The 17,981-nt window shown below is 46.2% G+C and overlaps 5 protein-coding genes across 13 annotated transcripts; all 5 read right to left on the bottom strand.

Annotated features, from left to right (window-relative positions):
* Nucleotides 1-1,248: 1,248 nt before the first annotated feature.
* Nucleotides 1,249-2,300, bottom strand: LOC6601261. The gene is made up of 3 exons (XM_002026354.2): nucleotides 1,842-2,300; nucleotides 1,610-1,777; nucleotides 1,249-1,553 (listed from the first exon to the last, which is right to left on the bottom strand). The coding sequence occupies exons 1-3, from the start codon at nucleotides 2,053-2,055 to the stop codon at nucleotides 1,300-1,302; spliced, it is 636 nt and encodes a 211-aa protein (XP_002026390.2). The 5' UTR covers nucleotides 2,056-2,300; the 3' UTR covers nucleotides 1,249-1,299.
* A 319-nt stretch (nucleotides 2,301-2,619) lies between these two features.
* Nucleotides 2,620-5,732, bottom strand: LOC6601345 (esterase E4). 2 transcript variants are annotated; one of them, XM_026985957.1, is made up of 7 exons: nucleotides 5,726-5,732; nucleotides 4,853-5,117; nucleotides 4,638-4,781; nucleotides 4,419-4,578; nucleotides 3,602-4,344; nucleotides 3,245-3,537; nucleotides 2,620-3,184 (listed from the first exon to the last, which is right to left on the bottom strand). In XM_026985957.1, exons 2-7 carry the CDS (start codon nucleotides 5,075-5,077, stop codon nucleotides 2,980-2,982), a joined length of 1,770 nt encoding a protein of 589 aa, XP_026841758.1. In that variant the 5' UTR covers nucleotides 5,078-5,117; nucleotides 5,726-5,732; the 3' UTR covers nucleotides 2,620-2,979. The 2 variants fall into 2 exon arrangements, with proteins under 2 accessions (XP_026841758.1, XP_002026389.1); XM_002026353.2 differs by lacking the exon at nucleotides 5,726-5,732 and having other exon boundaries at nucleotides 4,853-5,338.
* Nucleotides 5,733-6,172: 440 nt separating this feature from the next.
* LOC6601344 (esterase-6) lies at nucleotides 6,173-8,316 on the bottom strand. The gene is made up of 6 exons (XM_002026352.2): nucleotides 8,104-8,316; nucleotides 7,905-8,048; nucleotides 7,694-7,847; nucleotides 7,453-7,638; nucleotides 6,545-7,397; nucleotides 6,173-6,469 (listed from the first exon to the last, which is right to left on the bottom strand). Exons 1-6 carry the CDS (start codon nucleotides 8,299-8,301, stop codon nucleotides 6,310-6,312), a joined length of 1,695 nt encoding a protein of 564 aa, XP_002026388.1. The 5' UTR covers nucleotides 8,302-8,316; the 3' UTR covers nucleotides 6,173-6,309.
* A 759-nt stretch (nucleotides 8,317-9,075) lies between these two features.
* On the bottom strand, nucleotides 9,076-11,080 carry LOC6601343 (esterase-6). Its single transcript, XM_026985959.1, has 6 exons — nucleotides 10,942-11,080; nucleotides 10,743-10,886; nucleotides 10,531-10,684; nucleotides 10,290-10,475; nucleotides 9,382-10,234; nucleotides 9,076-9,294 (listed from the first exon to the last, which is right to left on the bottom strand). The coding sequence occupies exons 1-6, from the start codon at nucleotides 11,023-11,025 to the stop codon at nucleotides 9,147-9,149; spliced, it is 1,569 nt and encodes a 522-aa protein (XP_026841760.1). The 5' UTR covers nucleotides 11,026-11,080; the 3' UTR covers nucleotides 9,076-9,146.
* A 180-nt stretch (nucleotides 11,081-11,260) lies between these two features.
* Nucleotides 11,261-17,968, bottom strand: LOC6601342 (aspartyl/asparaginyl beta-hydroxylase). 8 transcript variants are annotated; one of them, XM_026985515.1, is made up of 16 exons: nucleotides 17,781-17,967; nucleotides 16,881-16,934; nucleotides 16,499-16,684; nucleotides 16,294-16,443; nucleotides 16,174-16,239; nucleotides 15,774-16,117; nucleotides 15,594-15,710; nucleotides 15,384-15,537; nucleotides 15,100-15,177; nucleotides 14,445-14,555; nucleotides 13,842-14,279; nucleotides 13,404-13,516; nucleotides 12,730-12,970; nucleotides 12,566-12,671; nucleotides 11,776-12,501; nucleotides 11,261-11,719 (listed from the first exon to the last, which is right to left on the bottom strand). In XM_026985515.1, exons 1-16 carry the CDS (start codon nucleotides 17,830-17,832, stop codon nucleotides 11,569-11,571), a joined length of 3,087 nt encoding a protein of 1,028 aa, XP_026841316.1. In that variant the 5' UTR covers nucleotides 17,833-17,967; the 3' UTR covers nucleotides 11,261-11,568. The 8 variants fall into 8 exon arrangements, with proteins under 8 accessions (XP_026841316.1, XP_026841317.1, XP_026841318.1 ...); XM_026985516.1 differs by having other exon boundaries at nucleotides 15,774-16,114; XM_026985517.1 differs by having other exon boundaries at nucleotides 16,174-16,236.
* Between the last annotated feature and the right edge of the window lie 13 nt (nucleotides 17,969-17,981).

Genomic DNA, 17,981 nt, shown 5'->3' with positions numbered 1-17,981 from the left:
ATACCATTTAGCACTAAAAAACACCACATGGGAGCGCGGCAAAAACCAGATTCTACAGTATGACCCTCAGAACAGCACCGAAATATACGGTCTCATTTTCAAAATATACCGAGTGGTGCGCGCCAAATCGAACTTTTTTGAATGTGAGCGACAAGGACTTAAATGTTGTCAACCGGGCCTTTATCTATGCCCACATAATTTGATAGGATTAATAAATCAATTTTCTACTTAACTGGCCAGTTTTTAGTCCTTTCTTTTATTGTATTTTAACTAAACAAGGTTTAAGCAAAATAGTTCAACAAAAAAACAGTTGCAATGTCGCTGGAATTTGAAGACATAACGCTTGTATAGGCCTTTGTACACCCTTTTTCCTCAATTCTATAACATCCATTTCCCCCGGGGTATGTTAGCAACATGTTTGAGTATGGAATAAGACTCATTGTTGCTAAAGCGAATTGCGGCGAATTCAAATTATATTCAAAAAACGACCAATTCCTCATATTCTTTGTTCCGTTGAATAATACTATCTATATGGAACATTTAGCCATGCCCACTCATTTTTGTACGATTGGTGAATCAATTCTATACATGATTGGCATATTTGAAATACTTGCTTTTACTGGCTTTCTATATAACATTGAAAATTAAATTAATAGATTGATGAAATTGACAAAAATACCATGGGAGCGCGGCGAAAACCAGTATTTCTACAGTATGACCCTCAGAACGGCACCGAAATATACCGCCTCATTTTCAAAATATACCGTAAATATACTGACGAATTCAAGTTATATTTTACATATTCCTCGTTTTTTATCTTCCGTCGAATATTACTAGCTAGATAGATCTCTCAGCCATGCCCACATAATTTTACCATAAATATAGCGACGGCTAATTTTAACAACCCCATTTTACTGGGTTGTTTATAAAATAAGGTTTTTCGTACATGGTAACTACATAATTACTACTTATTTTGTATATATGAACTACATATTTATGCAAGAACGTATGAACGTTAGTCATTATTGTCTTTCAACAGGTATGAGTATGGACATCTTTATACCCTATTTCCTTTAATTAGTATCAAAATTCTGTTGGTAATTGGTAATTCATAGAAGCACATAGCACACCTCGCTGTTCTAACACACCCTGCAAACAGATTTTCTGCCTCGATTTGTCAGTGTGACCACACAAGTAATGACTACATTCGGTTGAATTCAAAATCAAATTTAATTATCCAGCGGCTTAGAAATGTTTTATTTAAAGATAGAAATGTTAATGATGTGTTGAGCAAATTGATTAGGTATCAATATCCATTTCATCTACACGACTACGCACGCGATTCTTCCGCTTGTGCTTTTTAGTCGGCGGCGGTAGGAAACTCTCCAAAAACTCGATCGTATTATGAATGGTCTCCGAGCTAACGTTTCCAATATAGTTCTTATCAAAGTACACAACGGGAGACTCCGTGGCTAGGAGCTTCTCGCAGTTGCATTGCTGGAGTTTTCCGTTCAGTGTCTCAACATCATCGGTACTGGTCCTGTTGGAGTTGTCTGCAAGAATGATGTCGTAGATGAGGGGCTTTCCTAACATTCTTACTTAAGCTCACCAAAAATGGGCCGGAAGCACTCCTTCACTTGGATCCACTTGTTGCAGAACTGCCTTATGGCACTATCGTTATTGTGGAACAAATTGCGAGCTGCGTTGTCGACCTTGTACTTCATGAATCCCGGCACATAAGGCCACTTTCCTTTGGCGGCATAGAAACAGATTATGTCTGTAATATTAATATAAAATAGATATCTAATGTATCTGCAAAATTTATGTTTTCCTTCACTTACAGGGCACATGAAAAAGGTGCAGAAAATTGCGCTGATGCTCAAGGCTGGATATTAGGTGAATCCCACTAGAACGACGGTTAGCCGGGACCTTGTGGCCGGCAAAGGGTATCTCCTCCACGCGGACACTCTCCAGGTATGCCTCGCCCATTGTGAGGAGCCACCCGAGCAAAAACAGGGGCACAATCCGAATCACAATCTTCCGTGCTAGTTCCATGGATGAAGCTCTCGCGCTGCACTTCCAAATGCAACTGAAACGATTCGGCAGTGTCCTGCAGGAGCTGTCATAAGCTCTACTGATTTGGGTTGGCTTTATTGATTTTAATTGGCACACAACCGGCCACAAGGGTCTCGGCACCTGACTGTATCTGCGGTTTGCATGCGCCAACTCAATTTGACGGGCTAATGACACTCCCACCAGGCCCACCCCCGCAACGGTAATCCATCAGATACAAAAGTTCATTGAGCTTTCGCTTCTCAATGAGGACAACTGCAATTAAATGTGATGCAAACCATTATTAGAAATGGCAATAAGTACTATTTCAATTCCCCCAGGAAATGACAATAAATTATATTTGTTCCCTTACGAAATGTTATATATTATACAATATTCAACAACAAACTCAGGCTGTGAATATTTAAATGGGTTTTGAAATCTGTATTCCCATTTCCCCATTGACGGTACTTAATTTCCCATTCCTGCTAAACCGGCTTAAACTATCCGCCACCTTTCTTCCGCCCCGTCCAGCAATTAAAGAATGTTGAATTGCAAACATGGCTATTACAGGTAGAATATTGTATATTGTATTTGAAAATCTAGTTGCTGCCTTCAAACAGAAGCTTCATGGATAATGAGGCCATGAAATTCAATTTCCACTTTTCAGACTTGTATAATGCCAAACAAAGCGTTTCCAGGTGATGGGGCATATATTAGCAATACATATATAAGAATAAGATTTCTTTTAGGTATCGACGAAAGAAAGCCAGAAACCTTAGAATCCTCTACATCAACGATTAAATCTTAGGTGTTTTCTAACATTACGTATGTATGTATGTACTCTCTGGTTTCATCTTAGGTCGTAATACATCTTTGAGGTGTGGGGGAACTATGCGTATACATAATATTCATTCACTGACTGCTTTAGTATTCATTTAAGGAGGTTTCGTTCAGTATACTCGCCCAAAGCTTGACTCGTGGCCCCTGGAATTCGCTAGACACGTGCACCTCAAACCCCTTGTAGGGAGGCGGCGCATTGATAAATTCATGGTAATCACACATCCCACTGGGGCGTGACTGAAGCAGCGACTCAGTACAAGGTTTCACTGACTCCATATTCCTAGGTTTGCTATGGGAGAGAACTATTTTTATTATCTGACCAACGCTTGGCTCCGATCCAAGCACTCACCCGAATTCGGCAAAGTGCACAAAGTAATCCACAAAGGAGTGAATCACTTTGGCCTCAGTGGAATTCCGCTCAAAGTCGGGAAAGATCAGCGGAGTGCGAAACAAGTAGAGCAGATCATCGCAATGAACCACGCCGTACTTGCCGCTGACATTCGCCGAGGTGTAGGCGGAGGCATAGCTCAGGAGACCTCTGTAGTTGAAGCTGTACAGATAGAGCGGAGGCGGGCGCTGCTGGCGCACATCCTCCCTGATGGCATTGTACAAAGGATGCTTAAATCCCCTGTCAGTGATGAGCTGAGAAGTGCATCCGGATATTTAGATGCATATGATTGATAGGTCCATCAGATCAGTCACTTACATCCATGAACCCCTGGACAGTCTTTTCGTTCACCTCGTGCTGATTCTGAAAGTACTCCTTCAGGATAAGGGTCATGCTGCTGGCCAGCCGCTCCTCGCTGAAGCTGGTCGGGAACTCCATCAGCTCCTGCAGCAGCTCGTCAAATCTCAAATTGAAGCTCTGGCGCAGCGTCTCATTGCCCATGATATTCACCACGCGGACCGCTCCCTCGTCCGGAACTGTTCCCACCAGCCAGGGAATGGGCATTCGACTGCCCTGTGCCACAAGCCGGCTGGGGTGTTCGCTGAGAAACGCCTTCGCGCCAACACCTTGCTCCACCACGGGACGGAAGTTTGTCATGTGATCCACGTCCCAGAACTTGAGACCATCGCCGGCGTCCAGCAGTCTCGTCGCCTCCACATGGCGAAGGGATCGTGCCAGCTTCGCCGTGCTCAGGTTTTGGGCCTGTTTGATTCCGCAGAGCTCGGCCACAAGACGGGCCTGCTCCAAGGGCTGCTCCGTGATTGCAAAGGGCACGTTGGCTGTGCCGCTCATGCTGATTGCGCCGTGGAAAAGACCTTTCGACCTGGGACTGAGGAGGTGCAGGTGCGTGGCAACTCCCCCGGCACTTTGGCCAAAGATGGTCACTCGCTTGGGATCGCCACCGAAGGCTTCTATGTTGCGTTGCACCCAGCGCAGGGCGAGGTTCTGGTCCTTGAGGCCAAAGTTTCCAGAGATGGCTGCATCCTGGGTGGATAGAAAACCTGCCACAACAAGGGACAAGGAAATGGGATAAACTTTTGATTAACTACAACTGTCTACAGAGACTGGTGCTTACCGAAAGGCCCCAGGCGATAGGCCATGGTTATCAGGATAACCTCACCCGAGTCCATGAAGTATTCTGGTCCCGTGACTTCAGGTCCAGCGGAGCCACTGAAGAATCCACCACCATGGATGTAGACCATTACAGGGAGCAGGGCCTGTCCAGAACGTGGAAGCTGCAGAAATGACTCAGATAAAGACTAAAGGCAGATAAAACAAGTTAGAATAGCGCCACCTCTGGCCTGTAGACATTCAGATAGAGGCAATCCTCTTGGCCAAAGACGATGGGAGTAGGCAGCAGATAGTTCTTCTGGATACAGTCCGGCTTGGGCTTGGTGGCATCGTAGAGGCCAAGCAGCTTGGTCATAACCTTGGGGTTCTAGATGGAAAAATACCGTCCTGACATTACATGGAACTCCTTTCCCTTTCCGATTTTCGCGCAGAACTTACGCTGAATCGCAGCTCTCCCACGGGTGGCAGGGCATATGGAATGCCCATGAAGGCCTCGAACCGCTCCGACTGATAGCCCTTTCGGTGCGTGCCCTTCACGCAGCCCACACTCGGCGGACAGACGGTCAGCTGGTCCAGAGCCAGAGTCGGGCACGAGAAGAGCTCTAGCACGAGCATGAGCACGAGCGGCACCAGCATCATCCGTAACTGTATCGCCTGAATCATCGTCTGGCTACAAAGAAACCGAAATCGAAGCCGAGCCAAGCTAATGGCCATCTTTATGGATCATTAATTATGCATATCGAGTGGTTGGTTATTTATGAACGGTTTTTTGATGCTTCCAAAACCTTGCTATTGCCCCTCAAGATGATGTCAACGTTAAATCGGTTCGGATGTGACACTCTCTACGGTTCCCAGGGGCTGCCGTTGCATAAATTGCATAAGACTCCTTGCAGCTCGGAAGGAAAACTCACTCGGAATATAGAAAATCTGGAGAACGTTACACGACGGCGAACCAAATTGATCTGAGGGGTTTCGTTGGTGGAGCTTACAGTTTGGTCTGTAGTCGTTGCTTCGAAGAAAACTCTGCTCTGCGCTAGCCGAGCCGTGCGTTGTTGTTGCTATTGCTCTTGTCTAGTATCTCGACTGAGTGACTGAACTCGAAATGGAAAATTAATTCAACAACCAACAGCACTACCCGTACAATGGGTAAAACTCACACAAGGCGTATGCTTGATCAGAGCGGATATCAATTGATCTGGAACTGCATTTCTGATGCAGTCGCAGTCGCAATCGCGATCGCTTTGAGGTAATACACAGGGCAGATCCAGCAGTACCAGATCACAAACGGGAGAGGATAGTGGAAATACTTACTCTGAACTGCAAAACGGCTCCGCTCCGACTACGATCGATTGCCAGATCACTTTTCCTTTTATCCTGGAACCGTCTCCATTTTGCTGCCCTGAGTTTGGAGACTCTTCACTCATCTATTCAAAGGGAGAATTGCCATTTCCCCTGTCTTTCCATATATGTATGTACATATGTATGTATGTCAGTATTGGGCCTTGATTGTCGGGTATCTTATCTCATCACTCTTCCCATCAGGCCCATCGTGTCTTTTATTCGCACTTAATCTCGATTCTTGCATTGTCTGCAATATGCAAAACTGACCTTCGGAATCACAGCCGCGAACGCAGCAGCAACATGCCGATCGCTAAAGGGAGGGAGAGATATATATAGAGAGAGAGAGAGAGAGAGTGAGAAACAGCCCCAAGTACAAGTAGAGCCCCACACACAGTTACAATTGACATTGAGTACACGTATTGTGGAACGAAAGTGTCTTTTAGAGGAGACTTTAATATTACAATGTTCGTTCCAGTGCCAGATATTGTGTAGTATTCATATTTGTAGCTTTATATTATGTTAACCTTGAAGAAAGCGGTGCGCGAACTGGATTCTCAGAAAAACAACCTTTTCCATATTGGATAGGCCGGCAATTGGACGTCCTTCAGTATGTCTTCCTTGTAGTTGCCAATGGTGCCTCCAAAATGGACATAGCTGCACATCTCATGATCCGTGAAATCTGAAGCTTTGCAGGATGTGCCACTGTGGAAGATCCTAAGTCAGGGCAGAGCATACATATCAGAAATACATATAGATACTCCCTCATATAAAGTTGGAATAAAACCTCACCCGGTTTTGGCAAAGTCCACCATCATGGAGGTCATTCGTTTAATGACCTCAGCATCCTCCGAATCCTTGGGATAGTCCTCGACAATGGCTGAAATTCGTATGGCGTGCAGGGCATCGTCCATGTGTGCTGCACCCACCCCATATTCCACCGATGCACCACTAAACAGGGCCGAGAGGGTGCGCAGACCACGGTACTCGAAAATGTATAAGGAAAGCGGATTCTCCTGAAGATTGGCGTAGCTCGCATACGTGGAGGCCGACTCGTAGAGCGGATAGTAAAACCCAAAGTCGCCCGAGATCTCGGCCAGCGGCACGAGTGTATCGTTGCTAATGGTCTCTCCCTCGAATCCATAGGCGTCTAAGATTTCCCGCACGACCTGAGGCGATGTGCCGTCAGGTAAATGCAAAATTTGTGAAAAACGCTCCAAGAATCGCTCGTTGAGCTCCGACCGCAGGTTTTGATTGTCGAAGACGTGCAGAAGGGCAAGAGAACCCTCTCCAGACCTCGCAGTAACGCCCAGCAGCCAGGGGACCTGATTGATGCGTCCCTCAAGGTGCGCCTGCACCGGATCCTCGGTAAAGAACGCTTCCGGACATCCCACTGGCTCGACGACTGGTGGATTGCAGATTAAGGGAAGGCTATCCCAGACTTTTAGGGAATCTACCGTGGTGTGCAGTTTAATAGGATCCAGCTCACGCAGAGCTTGGGCCAGGTCCTCGGAGCTCAGGCTCTCTGCCCCCTCGATGCCCGCCACAGCAGCCAGCTTTCGCGCCTGGGTCAGGGGATCCTTGTTGATTTTCAAATATGGTGATAGAACTGTGCTATCCAAGGACATGGCCCGTTGAAAGAGTCCTAGAAAGAAGAAAAGAGTTAATCGAGTGTCAAATGATTGTACAGTAGAGCCCACCCTTTGAGCTGGGGCTGAGCATGTGATATTGGGCCGACATCCCTCCCGCACTGTGGCCAAAGATCGTCACCAGCTGGGGATCACCTTCAAAGTCGGCGATGTGCTGCTGCACCCACTTCAAGGCCAGCCGCTGATCCTTTAAAGCGAAATTTCCTGGCATATTTGTATCGCCAGTGCTTAGGAATCCTTCAAGATATCCTCTCTTCAAGAAACTGTTGACAATTACTTCCTCAGAGCTCACCTAATGGGCCCAAGCGATAGGATACGCTGACCATGATCACCTGTTCCGTGTCCATCAAATATTCGGGACCACTGGCAGCCGGATGGGCAGAGCCGCTAAAGAAACCTCCAGCATGAAAATATACCATGACGGGCAGGGGATTTCCATTGCGTTTCTGTGGAAGAAAGAGAAATTAGACCATCCCAGCGTCCGTTGCACCCTCAAGCTCAACCTTTGGCCTGTAGACATTCAGGTAGAGGCAATCTTCCACGCCAGATACTGTCCATGAGGTGCCAAAGTAGTTTCTCTGCAGGCAACTGTCCTTGGCTGTTCCTGCATCAAAGATACCCTCCCAGGCAATGGCAGGAACTGGGTTCTAGATTGGTGTACATTATTATGTTAAAATTATAAAAGGACTGTCCTGAACTTACCCTGAGTCGGAGGGAATCCACAGGAGGCTGGGCGAATGGTATTCCCATGAAGGCCTCGAACTCCTCGCCCTGATATCCTGGCATATGTGTGCCCCTGAGGCAGCCCAGATCCTTCAGACACACATCTAAAGGATCGCCGACAGCCGCACTCGAACAGAGAGTTAGAGTCAGAAGAACTCCAGACCAGAGCAGACGCATTTCGCTTTGATTTATGGGCAGCCAAACACGTCTACCTTTTATAGAAAACTACGACTTCCCATTGACATTAGAGTGCACAAATTTGTATAATCATGTCCCGCAATTGTATATTGCACTTGCTCAACCTCCCCGAAATATAATTCCAGTTATTTTCAAATCCTAAGATACGATATTTTGTTTTTGATTTAAAAGTATGAAAGTCAAACCGTGGCTGCCCACCAAAGCAGTTAGTATGAAAATTACATATCAAGAGTGCATTTTCCTATTGCCTAAACACGCAACTGAGCTCAGCAATTAAGAGATAAAATTACTCGATAATAATGACCATATAACTAGTGAATGAGCAATAAAAAATAGGAGGCGGTAATTGTCGTTTTGGAAAACCCACTATAACCTTTTATAGACCTATTTACACACATTTGCGCGACTCGACACACGCAAGCTAATGCTGCAAAAGAGGATTGCCCAACAGTTTCAAAAACAACATACATTGCATGTGCATGACGCGCCAAATTGATGCAAGACTCAAGACCGTGCCTCAGTCCCGAAAATCCAAAAACAATACTTGCACAACCGATGTCAGGGAGACACACGTGCGAAAAGGAGAGAAGACCGTACCCTTGCTTTGCGAGCTCCTCTCCATCGGGAAAGTTGGCCTATTATGTGCACTGTGACATTCAGCTCCATTTACAGTAACCACTGATATTGAGTTACAGTTAATTTCTTCTTCTCACTTCTCTTCACTTCTCTTTAATTACAAAATTCTCGTTCCAGTTCCAGATATTCAGAGACATTCGTATTTATAGTATACAGTATAGAATACAGTCGGATCTCGAAATGGATTCTCAGAAAAACAACCTTTTCCATATTGGATAGGCTGGCAGCTGGACGTCCTTCAGTATGTCTTCCTTGTAGTTGCCAATGGTGCCACCAAAATGGACATAGCTGCACATCTCATGATCCGTGAAATCCGAAGCTTTGCAGGATGTGCCACTGTGGAAGATCCTAAGTCAGGGCACAACATACATATCAGAAATACATATAGATATTCTTTCATAGAAAGATGGAACAAAACCTCACCCGGTTTTGGCAAAGTCCACCATCAATGATGTCATTCGTTTAATGACCTCAGCATCCTCCGAATCCTTGGGATAGTCCTCGACAATGGCTGAAATTCGTATGGCGTGCAGGGCATCGTCCATGTGGGCTGCACCCACCCCATACTCCACCGATGAACCACTAAACAGGGGCGAGAGGGTGCGCAGACCACGGTACTCGAAAACAAATAAGGAAAGCGGATTCTCCTGGGGATTGGCGTAGCTCGCATACGTGGAGGCCGACTCGTAGAGCGGATAGTAAAACCCAAAGTCGCCCGAGATCTCGGCCAGCGGCACTAGTGTATCGTTGCTAATGGTCTCTCCCTCGAATCCATAGGCGTCTAAGATTTCCCGCACAACCTGAGGCGATGTGCCGTCAGGCAAATGCAAAATTTGTGAAAAATGTTCCAAGAAGCGCTCGTTGAGCTCCGTCCGCAGGTTTTGATTGTCGAAGACGTGCAGAAGGGCAAGAGAACCCTCTCCGGACCTCGAATTGATGCCCAGCAGCCAGGGTACCTGATTGATGCGTCCCTCAAGGTGAGCCTGCACCGGATCCTCGGTGAAGAAGGCTTCCGGACATCCAACCGGCTCGACGACTGGTGTATTGCTGATGAAGGGAAAGTTTTCCCAGACTTTTAGGGAATCTACCGCGGTGAGCAGTTTTATTGAATCCAGCTCTCGCAGAGCTTGGGCCAGGTCCTTGGTGCTCAAGCTGTCCACATTTTCGATGCCTGTCACAACAGCAATTTGCATCGCCTGGGCCAGAGGATCCCTGTTTATCTTCAATAATGGTGATAGAATGGTGCCATCCAAGGACATGGCCCGTTGAAAGAGTCCTAGAGAGAAGAAAAGAGTTAAGCGAGAGTCAAATGATGGTACAGTGAAGCCCACCCTTTGAGCTGGGGCTGAGCATGTGATATTGGGCCGACATCCCTCCCGCACTGTGGCCAAAGATCGTCACCAGCTGGGGATCACCTTCAAAGTCGGCGATGTGCTGCTGCACCCACTTCAAGGCCAGGCGCTGATCCTTTAAAGCGAAATTTCCCGGCATATTTGTATCGCCAGTGCTTAGGAATCCTTCAAGAGATCCTCTCTTCAAGAAACTGTTGACAATTCCTTCCTCAGAGCTCACCTAATGGGCCCAAGCGATAAGGTACGCTGACCATGATCACCTGCTCCGTATCCATCAAATATTCGGGACCACTGGCAGCCGGATGGGCAGAACCGCTGAGGTAAGCCCCAGAATGGATATAGACCATGACGGGCAAGGGATTTCTATCGCGTCTCTATGAAAGGAATGAAAGTTAGTTCAAATCTGCCTTTCCGTTGCACATCAACCGTAACTTTTGGCCTGTAGACATTCAGATAAAGGCAATCTTCTACGCCCGAAACTGGCCATTTCTCGACAAAGTAGTTCCTCTGCAGGCAACTGTCCTTGGCTGTTCCTGCATCAAAGATGCCCTCCCAGGGAATGGCAGGAACTGGGTTCTAGATTGGTATACATTATTATGTTAAAATTATAAAAGAACTGTCCTGAACTTACCCTGAGTCGGAGGGAATCCACAGGAGGCTGGGCGAATGGTATTCCCATGAAGGCCTCGAACTCCTCGCCCTGATATCCTCGCATATGTGTGCCCCTGAGGCAGCCCAGATCCTTCAGACACACATCTAAAGAATCGCCGGTAACCGAAAGCCAGCAGAAAGCTAGAGTCAGTAGAGCTCCAGACCAGAGCAGGCGCATTTTGGTTTCATGTACGGGCAGCCAGTGCGGCTCCCTTTTATAGAAAAACTTAACCGAACACACTAGTGTACAATAATCTCAATCTCATATCGCCAAGCTTCCCAAAAAATAATTCCTGCTATTTTCAAATCTTAAAAAACATTGTATTGATTCTGTATTTAAAGTACAAAAGGCAAACAGTCGCTGCCCACCAAAGCAGATCGTATGTAAAATACATATGTATCAAGAGTGCATTTTCCTATGGCCTAAACACGCATTCAACTGAGCTTAACAATTAAGAGGTACAATTACTTTAGTACTTGAGTGTAATGACTCTATAACTAGTGAATGAATTCAACTAACAATGAACAAAAGGGGCGGAAATTGTCTATACGGGAAGCCTAGGAACCGTAACCATTTGTAAATCTAATAAGACGCTCGATATTGATCTCAGATAGCTGTCAGACTGCGACGCTGTGAGACAGTTAGATCTGGATGCCACATGTCCAGGATGAGGACCAGCCGAGGGCGAGTGCCATTGTGCCAGACCTCGTGCTCGAAGCTGTCATCAAAGATGATTAGTTCGCCTTCGCGCCAGGTTCTAAAAGGTAAAATCAAATGAGATTTTGATGGTGAAAAACTTCCATTTCCACTAACCTTTCCTGCTCTGCCACTCGAAGTGAGGTTCGCTCTGGCTCTGGAGCCACCAGCGTGAGATGCGCTCTCAAGCGGCAATTGGTGGGACCACAATGCGGCCACACATGCGTCTCTGCCTGCATCACACTGAACTTCACCTGTCCCCGTCGACAGCCGCTGGATTCGGGGAACTCTTTCAGCAGACTACAGGTGATGGGAGCCCGTTGGCAGTTCTTCCTAATAAGCTGCCCCTTCGCGAAGAGCTCGAACTGCTGCCAGATGCCCATGTGGCGCAGATTCTCCGTTTCATCTTCGAAGTAGCCGCGATGGCTGAGGAGGGCCAAGGCCTCCTCACGGATGGATATCCAGTTGTGCTGTAGTTTCCTTAACTGCGAGTTGTAGCCCGTCTCCGAGGGTTGCCAAAAGGGTTGAGCTCTCAGCTTGGGCTCATTGTACAGCGATCTCTGATAGACGCTGACGAAGAATCCCCTAGCCACGCCCTGTCTGTGCACTTCCACAGCCTCTGGCTGTCTGGACAAACGTTGGAGCGTTTCTCCCAGGGCGAGGTAGAAGTAAGCCTCCTGTGTGCCATCTGCCTTTGACTCTATGGCATTCTGCAAGTAGGACAGCGCCTGAACGTAGTCTCCATGGAGCTGCTTGAGGGCCAGGCCGAAGTGGAGCTGTGCCACTGGATCTGCTGGCCAGAGCTTCAAGGTTTCAGCTGCCACAAACTTCACCTGGCGCATGCTGCAAGCAATCTTGTGAGATTAGAGCCGCAATAGGATTTGGGCTTGAACCTTAGCTCACCTACTTATTGGCCGTTAGGTGGGTGAAAGAGAGTTGATTGCGCAGTCGCGGATCAGCAGGCAAACGCTCGATGAGCAGCTCGTGAATGGCCACTGTTTGGTGATGATAACCTGGAGCAGAGACATCATGAAAAGATTTTCCAAGAAGAACAGCATCTCCAAAACTCACCCATGAATCGCAAATGCTCGATGCAGCGTTCTCCAGCAGAAAGAAACTCTCCATCGCTGGCCACCAGCTCGCCAAAGGCCAGATATCGTTTGTAGGAATCAATGGCCTCCAACAGTCGCTGGTTGCTGCGCTCCCTCTCTGCCAGGCGCTCCAAAAAGTGGGCACGGGCCAGATGGGCCAAGGGCTCGTCGGCATAGTATTGTATGAGCGTGTTAAACGAGCGCAGGGCTTGGGCATAGTTCTTTGGGCGGGTATTAGTTCGCGGTTCGTCAGCCAAAACGCACACAAAGACGGGTTAGATAGGGTTCACAGAACATGCAATTAGTACAAAAATAATGAAGCTCATTAGAAGAGGAAACACAATTTTCAGAGGACTTCAGGGGGACATCCCATCGAGGAGGACCCCTCCAGTGGGTGTGTCTGGCTGGAGGAGGCCGCCTTTGGTTGCGCCCAATTGAAAAGCTTTGACAAGAGGGTTTCCAACAAGCCAAATCTTACGTTTTGGATCTTATAAAGCTAAACAGTTAATAGAACTAGTGACTAGCAATGCAAACATGAAACTAAAGCTATGAAATGAGTTTGGTTTTGTGTGATTTAATGATTGTTGAGCTAGAGATATATCGAGAGATTCCTTGGTTATTCCTTGGCACGAAGTCTTTAAATCTGTGACCTACCTCCCGGATCATTTCGGCATTGGCCTGACGCAGCTCCTGTTGAAACGAATCATCTGCGGCCGGAACCGGAACCGAAGCCGGAGCATCTGTGGTAGGATCCTTGGGTTTGATTTCTGGTTGGGTTAAAGATTGATTGCATTTGATGTTTATACAGTGCAATGAAAAGTTCTTTGAACGGTTAGGGCCTAGACAGAGCTCCACCTTATACATATGAAGTGTTAGTGAGGCGTTTCTATTGATAGTAGGAGTAGGAGAAGTTCTTCACTTACGATCGGTTATGGATCAGATGGTGTGTCTTAAAGTAGAGTGTAGCTTATGGCCATGACTGAGATTATTTTAGAGTCTTAAACAATACGAGAGTATGTCGGATAAGTCAATGCAGTGGAGGACATCGAGAGACGGAGGCGATACTGTGTGAATTGTACATTTAGTAATTACGTGTCCAGGTTGGATCGTCGGAGTCCGGATCGCTTTCGTACTCCTTAACCGGCAGACGGCCGTACTTGGCCTCCAGTCTGCTCATTAGATCGGCATCATCCACGTCGGATATCTCGTCCTCTTCCTCATCGGATATCTCGTCCTCCTCGTCTGTCTCTCCATCGTGTTCGTAATCCTCAATAGCCCCGTCCTCGTATTCCACATAAAGATCACTGAAGCCCGAAGGCTTTATTGGTTCGTTTGTCTCCTCTGGCTCCTTGTTCTTCCTTTCATCTGATGGTTCTGGCGATGACTTGTACATAGAGCTCATCTGCTCAAAGGTCTCGGGCACATAGCTGGCCGACAATGCCACATCACCATCACCGGCATCCTCTTCTTCGATGTCGCTGATCTCCACTTCGATTTCTTCCTCGATTTCGATTTCCTCCTCGGAATATTCTTGTTTTTGTGATGGAATGTGATATTATACAAATTAATATTAATGGTTACATTTTGGATCCTAACTAAAGACTTCAAGATCACTTCCAGCTGCAGCTAGAAATGATTTCGAAGCATCTTCGATAATCCGAAGTTCTGAATTGGGATATAAATGAGCTCTCCAACCATCGTCCAGCAGCGGAATCTCCTCCAGATCGTCTGGTATCTGATCCTCGTCCGTGGCAATCGTCAGGCGGCGCCTCATGATCGCCTCCGGTGGGGGCGGCTCGTCTTCGGCTACACATTCATCACGGGATATATTTTTGGTCAACATAATGCGGATTAAACTATTACTAGACGGGCAACAACAAAGCCATACAGCAATTTCCATACATACATACATTGGTGGAAATAGTTAAACAAAGCTGTAACTACAATAAATTTACAAAATTACAAAATTAAAAAAAATCATAATCATAAATAATAAAGAAAGTGCAAAAGGTTAGCTCTGGCACCGATTTCTCAACGTATTTCGTTTAAAATAGAAGAAATTTGTATATTTTGAAAACCGAAAAGAGAGAAACCGAGAGCCGAGACTTTGTTTTAGTTCTGTTAATACGTCACAAATCGAATTGGAGACATTGAGAGTGTTGTTGCCAATGGCTTTTGGTGGATTAGAAAGGAAAGCGTCGCTTTGGTTACAAACTGTCCGAACACACAGTCCTCAAGCAGACAGCCAGATTGAGAGATGCAGTAACATTGATTTTGGCGTGCTTTGGCAGAGATCACAGATCACAGAGCAGAGAGCAATGGAGGAGTAGGTCAAGCATTGAAGACTCACTTGTATTCGGACTTTTCCTGATCAATACAAGACGTGAAACTAAGGCAAGTGCAACGCCAACGCCAAATTTAACGGCAACTGTAAAATGATTCAGGTTTTAGTATCAGAGAACAAACAAGATTTGTTTTGCACTTTCTTGTACAATATTTTTTCTGTGGTTTGTGTGTGCGTGTTTGTAATAAGGTGGAGCAAGAGATGGTCTGTCAGTTCTTAACGTTCTAGGGCCTTAGGGACATCCGTTCACTGTTCCACTGGGTATCGCCTCAGAAAGGGACTCAACTTACGCGATGCTAACCAGGAAGAGCCCTCTTTCGGTTCTTCCTCATCATCGTCTTGTTTCTGCTCCTCGCTTTCGTCAAGGTCGGGTCTTCTCACTCGCCGCACCAGATCTTCGGGTTCCTCATCGAGGGACTCAAAGTCGTCATCATCGTATTTGTCCTGCAGATCGTGTATCGAATATTAAACATATTTTCCAAGAAATTGCTTTCTTTCACCTCATCATATTTATCAACTTTGACATATTTAGTTGTGGCAGGGACCCTTTGTGCTTTCGATTGAACAGGCTCTTCGATCTCCTCCTCGTCAGCCTCATCGTTGTCCTCCTCATCTTCCTGCAAGATGGTTGACAGATAGTTATCTAACTGTTCAATATTTAAACAAAACTTAGACTTTACCTCATCCAATTTGGCTGTAGAAGAAGCTGGCTCCTGCGATTCTGCCACTTCATCTTCGGCATCGTCCTCGGGTTCGTCTTCTTCGGGTTCCTCTACATCGTACTCAGTGGTGGCTTCTGCGGTGGCCTCTGTGGTAGCTTCAACAGTGGCCTCTTCAACATTGTCTTCGTCTTCAGCGTCATCTTCTGGATCTTCGGCGGTGATGTTTTCGCCAGCATTGTTATCCTCCTCGTCGTCGTCTTCTTCCTGCTCCTGCTCCTGCTCCTCCTGCTCCACCTCTTCTTCATCTTCTTCTTGCTCTTGCTCTGTGTCTTCTTCTTCTATTTCCTCCGAAATAGGTTCTTCTAACAGAGAAACAGCTTTAAAAATATATTTATGCATTATGTAATGCTTGGCCTACCTTCTTCTTCGTGATCGTCATGATCATGATCATCATCCTCTTCTATTTCCTCCGAAAGGGGTTCTTCTAAAAGAGGAAAAGCTTTAAAAAGAGAGTTATGCATTAGTGTGTTCGGCCTACCTTCTTCATCCTGATCGTCATGATCATCATGCTCATCCAAAGCCTCTCCAGAAGGTTTGTGTACGTCATGGACATCATGCTCCCCTCGATGCTCGTCGACCAAACCATTAAAATAGTTTGAGAAGCGCGACTCAGATAACGGAGTGTCCACTAAAATATATTTTCATTATCCAAACAAGTATCATTTAGTGGTTTCTGGACTTACTATCTTCAAGGCCACGATTCTCCAAGATGATTAGGCCTACGAGGCCCAAGAGAACTGCCATCAGAGAGAAGAATATGATCTTGGCACACCAATTGCCACCGGTGTCGTGCTCGTGATGCACGTGCAAGTGTACATCATCATTTCCCATCTTCGTAATGTGGACGCCATGGGAAGACTCGTCGTCATCTGTGAGTTCGTGTGTGCGATTGCATGGTAGTGAATAATAAACACATGTGATTACAAATTGTTTAATTAAATGCACCTTCAGACAGCGTGGGGATAGACAAGCGGTTGATTTAGTAACAGAAAACCATTTAGGGGGTTGGAGAGGGTAAGACGACGGATGTGGATATGGGATATGGGACGGAGGGGCTTTGGCTACCTTGGAAGCTGGACTGACGCAGAACAGTCACATCGCCGTCAGATTTTCGATCATCTAAACACAAAAAGTTAGTTACAATGAATGCCAAAGCCATTTAGAATGTACTACCCCGAAAACAGCTTCCCTCCTGGATTACTGTACCCGCAGAATTTCCCCCATTTGTGTGACACCGGTATTACAATGCGATAAGAGAGGGATTTGTTTATGCCTAAATATGTGCAATAATAAACAAAGAACCCGCCAGTCATGCTCTTGGGCAGATGGCCAAATAAAATTAAATTGCTTTACATATAATTTCGGTGTTTTTGTTGCACTGCCTGTCCAAAAAGAGAATCTTCTGTGGGTGTAATGGCCACAGACGAAACGGGAAGTGTCGTTCCGTGTCTTTGTGCAGCGCATTAACAGCGTTGGAATCATGAATTATGGTCGAGGTGATTTCTTAGCCTCCCCCAGTTGTTAGTCTTTATAGATAAGCCGTGAGATAAGACCCGGGATAGCTCGGACAGAGTGAAAGATACAAGATAAAAGACAGAGCAGTCTCCACAAATAATTTCAAATTAAAATCTAAGCTAACCAACCCGAAATGTTCAATGCCCTTTTCCTTTCTACGAGTCATAAAAACCACACATAGACCCCCGCATATGTCCAATACATATACATACATATTTTTCTATAGTGGATCGGCACACGCATAGCGACAGAAACTGGCGAGATGTATAATTTTATATAATAGGGCAAAGTTATTTTTAAAGGCACTCGACAATATTATTTTGCTAATAAAAGAAATGAACTGCTTGCTACGCTCTTAGCGGCGGCCGCAGGGTATTTTAGACAATCTAACGGTCACTGCATGTCACCGTTCATCACTGATGACAGGGAGAGGGGTGATGGAGAACTTACCGCGTTTTCTCCGCTTATCCTTGCGCTTTCGCGGCTGCACATCCCCCGACATTTTCCTGGCCTGACACTAAATTTATGCCAATATGATGGGGGGAAGTGTATGTTGTTTTGTGTCCAGATGTGTATAGGTGTCGTCGGCGGCCACAAAGACCGGGCTGGCAGCGTTCCCGAACACGATCGCTGTACGTAACGAAATGCGAG

The sequence above is a fragment of the Drosophila persimilis genome, unplaced genomic scaffold, assembly GCF_003286085.1.
Source record: "Drosophila persimilis strain 14011-0111.01,24,50 unplaced genomic scaffold, DperRS2 tig00000002-arrow-pilon, whole genome shotgun sequence".
Taxonomy (NCBI): domain Eukaryota; kingdom Metazoa; phylum Arthropoda; class Insecta; order Diptera; family Drosophilidae; genus Drosophila; species Drosophila persimilis.
Note: the sequence above shows the minus strand (reverse complement) of the source record. Positions and strands in the feature narration are given on the sequence as shown.

What these genes read in the sequence shown, in the direction of transcription:
- LOC6601342 (XM_026985515.1), bottom strand. Translation starts at nt 17,832, where the DNA reads ATGTCGGGGGATGTGCAGCCGCGAAAGCGCAAGGATAAGCGGAGAAAA. An exon ending in ATGCCGAAATGATCCGGGAG is followed by an intron (nt 12,971 to 13,403) that starts GTAGGTCACAGA and finishes ACCCGCCCAAAG; the next exon opens with AACTATGCCCAAGCCCTGCG. An exon ending in CGAGTGGCAGAGCAGGAAAG is followed by an intron (nt 11,720 to 11,775) that starts GTTAGTGGAAAT and finishes TTTACCTTTTAG; the next exon opens with AACCTGGCGCGAAGGCGAAC.
- LOC6601261 (XM_002026354.2), bottom strand. Translation starts at nt 2,055, where the DNA reads ATGGAACTAGCACGGAAGATTGTGATTCGGATTGTGCCCCTGTTTTTG. An exon ending in GCACCTTTTTCATGTGCCCT is followed by an intron (nt 1,778 to 1,841) that starts GTAAGTGAAGGA and finishes TTAATATTACAG; the next exon opens with ACATAATCTGTTTCTATGCC. An exon ending in GTGCTTCCGGCCCATTTTTG is followed by an intron (nt 1,554 to 1,609) that starts GTGAGCTTAAGT and finishes TCATTCTTGCAG; the next exon opens with ACAACTCCAACAGGACCAGT.
- LOC6601343 (XM_026985959.1), bottom strand. Translation starts at nt 11,025, where the DNA reads ATGCGAGGATATCAGGGCGAGGAGTTCGAGGCCTTCATGGGAATACCA. An exon ending in TGAATGTCTACAGGCCAAAA is followed by an intron (nt 10,685 to 10,742) that starts GTTACGGTTGAT and finishes TTCCTTTCATAG; the next exon opens with AGACGCGATAGAAATCCCTT. An exon ending in TTATCGCTTGGGCCCATTAG is followed by an intron (nt 10,476 to 10,530) that starts GTGAGCTCTGAG and finishes GATCTCTTGAAG; the next exon opens with GATTCCTAAGCACTGGCGAT.
- LOC6601345 (XM_002026353.2), bottom strand. Translation starts at nt 5,128, where the DNA reads ATGGCCATTAGCTTGGCTCGGCTTCGATTTCGGTTTCTTTGTAGCCAG. An exon ending in TGAATGTCTACAGGCCAGAG is followed by an intron (nt 4,579 to 4,637) that starts GTGGCGCTATTC and finishes TCATTTCTGCAG; the next exon opens with CTTCCACGTTCTGGACAGGC. An exon ending in CTGTCCAGGGGTTCATGGAT is followed by an intron (nt 3,538 to 3,601) that starts GTAAGTGACTGA and finishes TGCACTTCTCAG; the next exon opens with CTCATCACTGACAGGGGATT.
- LOC6601344 (XM_002026352.2), bottom strand. Translation starts at nt 8,301, where the DNA reads ATGCGTCTGCTCTGGTCTGGAGTTCTTCTGACTCTAACTCTCTGTTCG. An exon ending in TGGATTCCCTCCGACTCAGG is followed by an intron (nt 8,049 to 8,103) that starts GTAAGTTCAGGA and finishes ACACCAATCTAG; the next exon opens with AACCCAGTTCCTGCCATTGC. An exon ending in GCTCAGCCCCAGCTCAAAGG is followed by an intron (nt 7,398 to 7,452) that starts GTGGGCTCTACT and finishes TCTTCTTTCTAG; the next exon opens with GACTCTTTCAACGGGCCATG.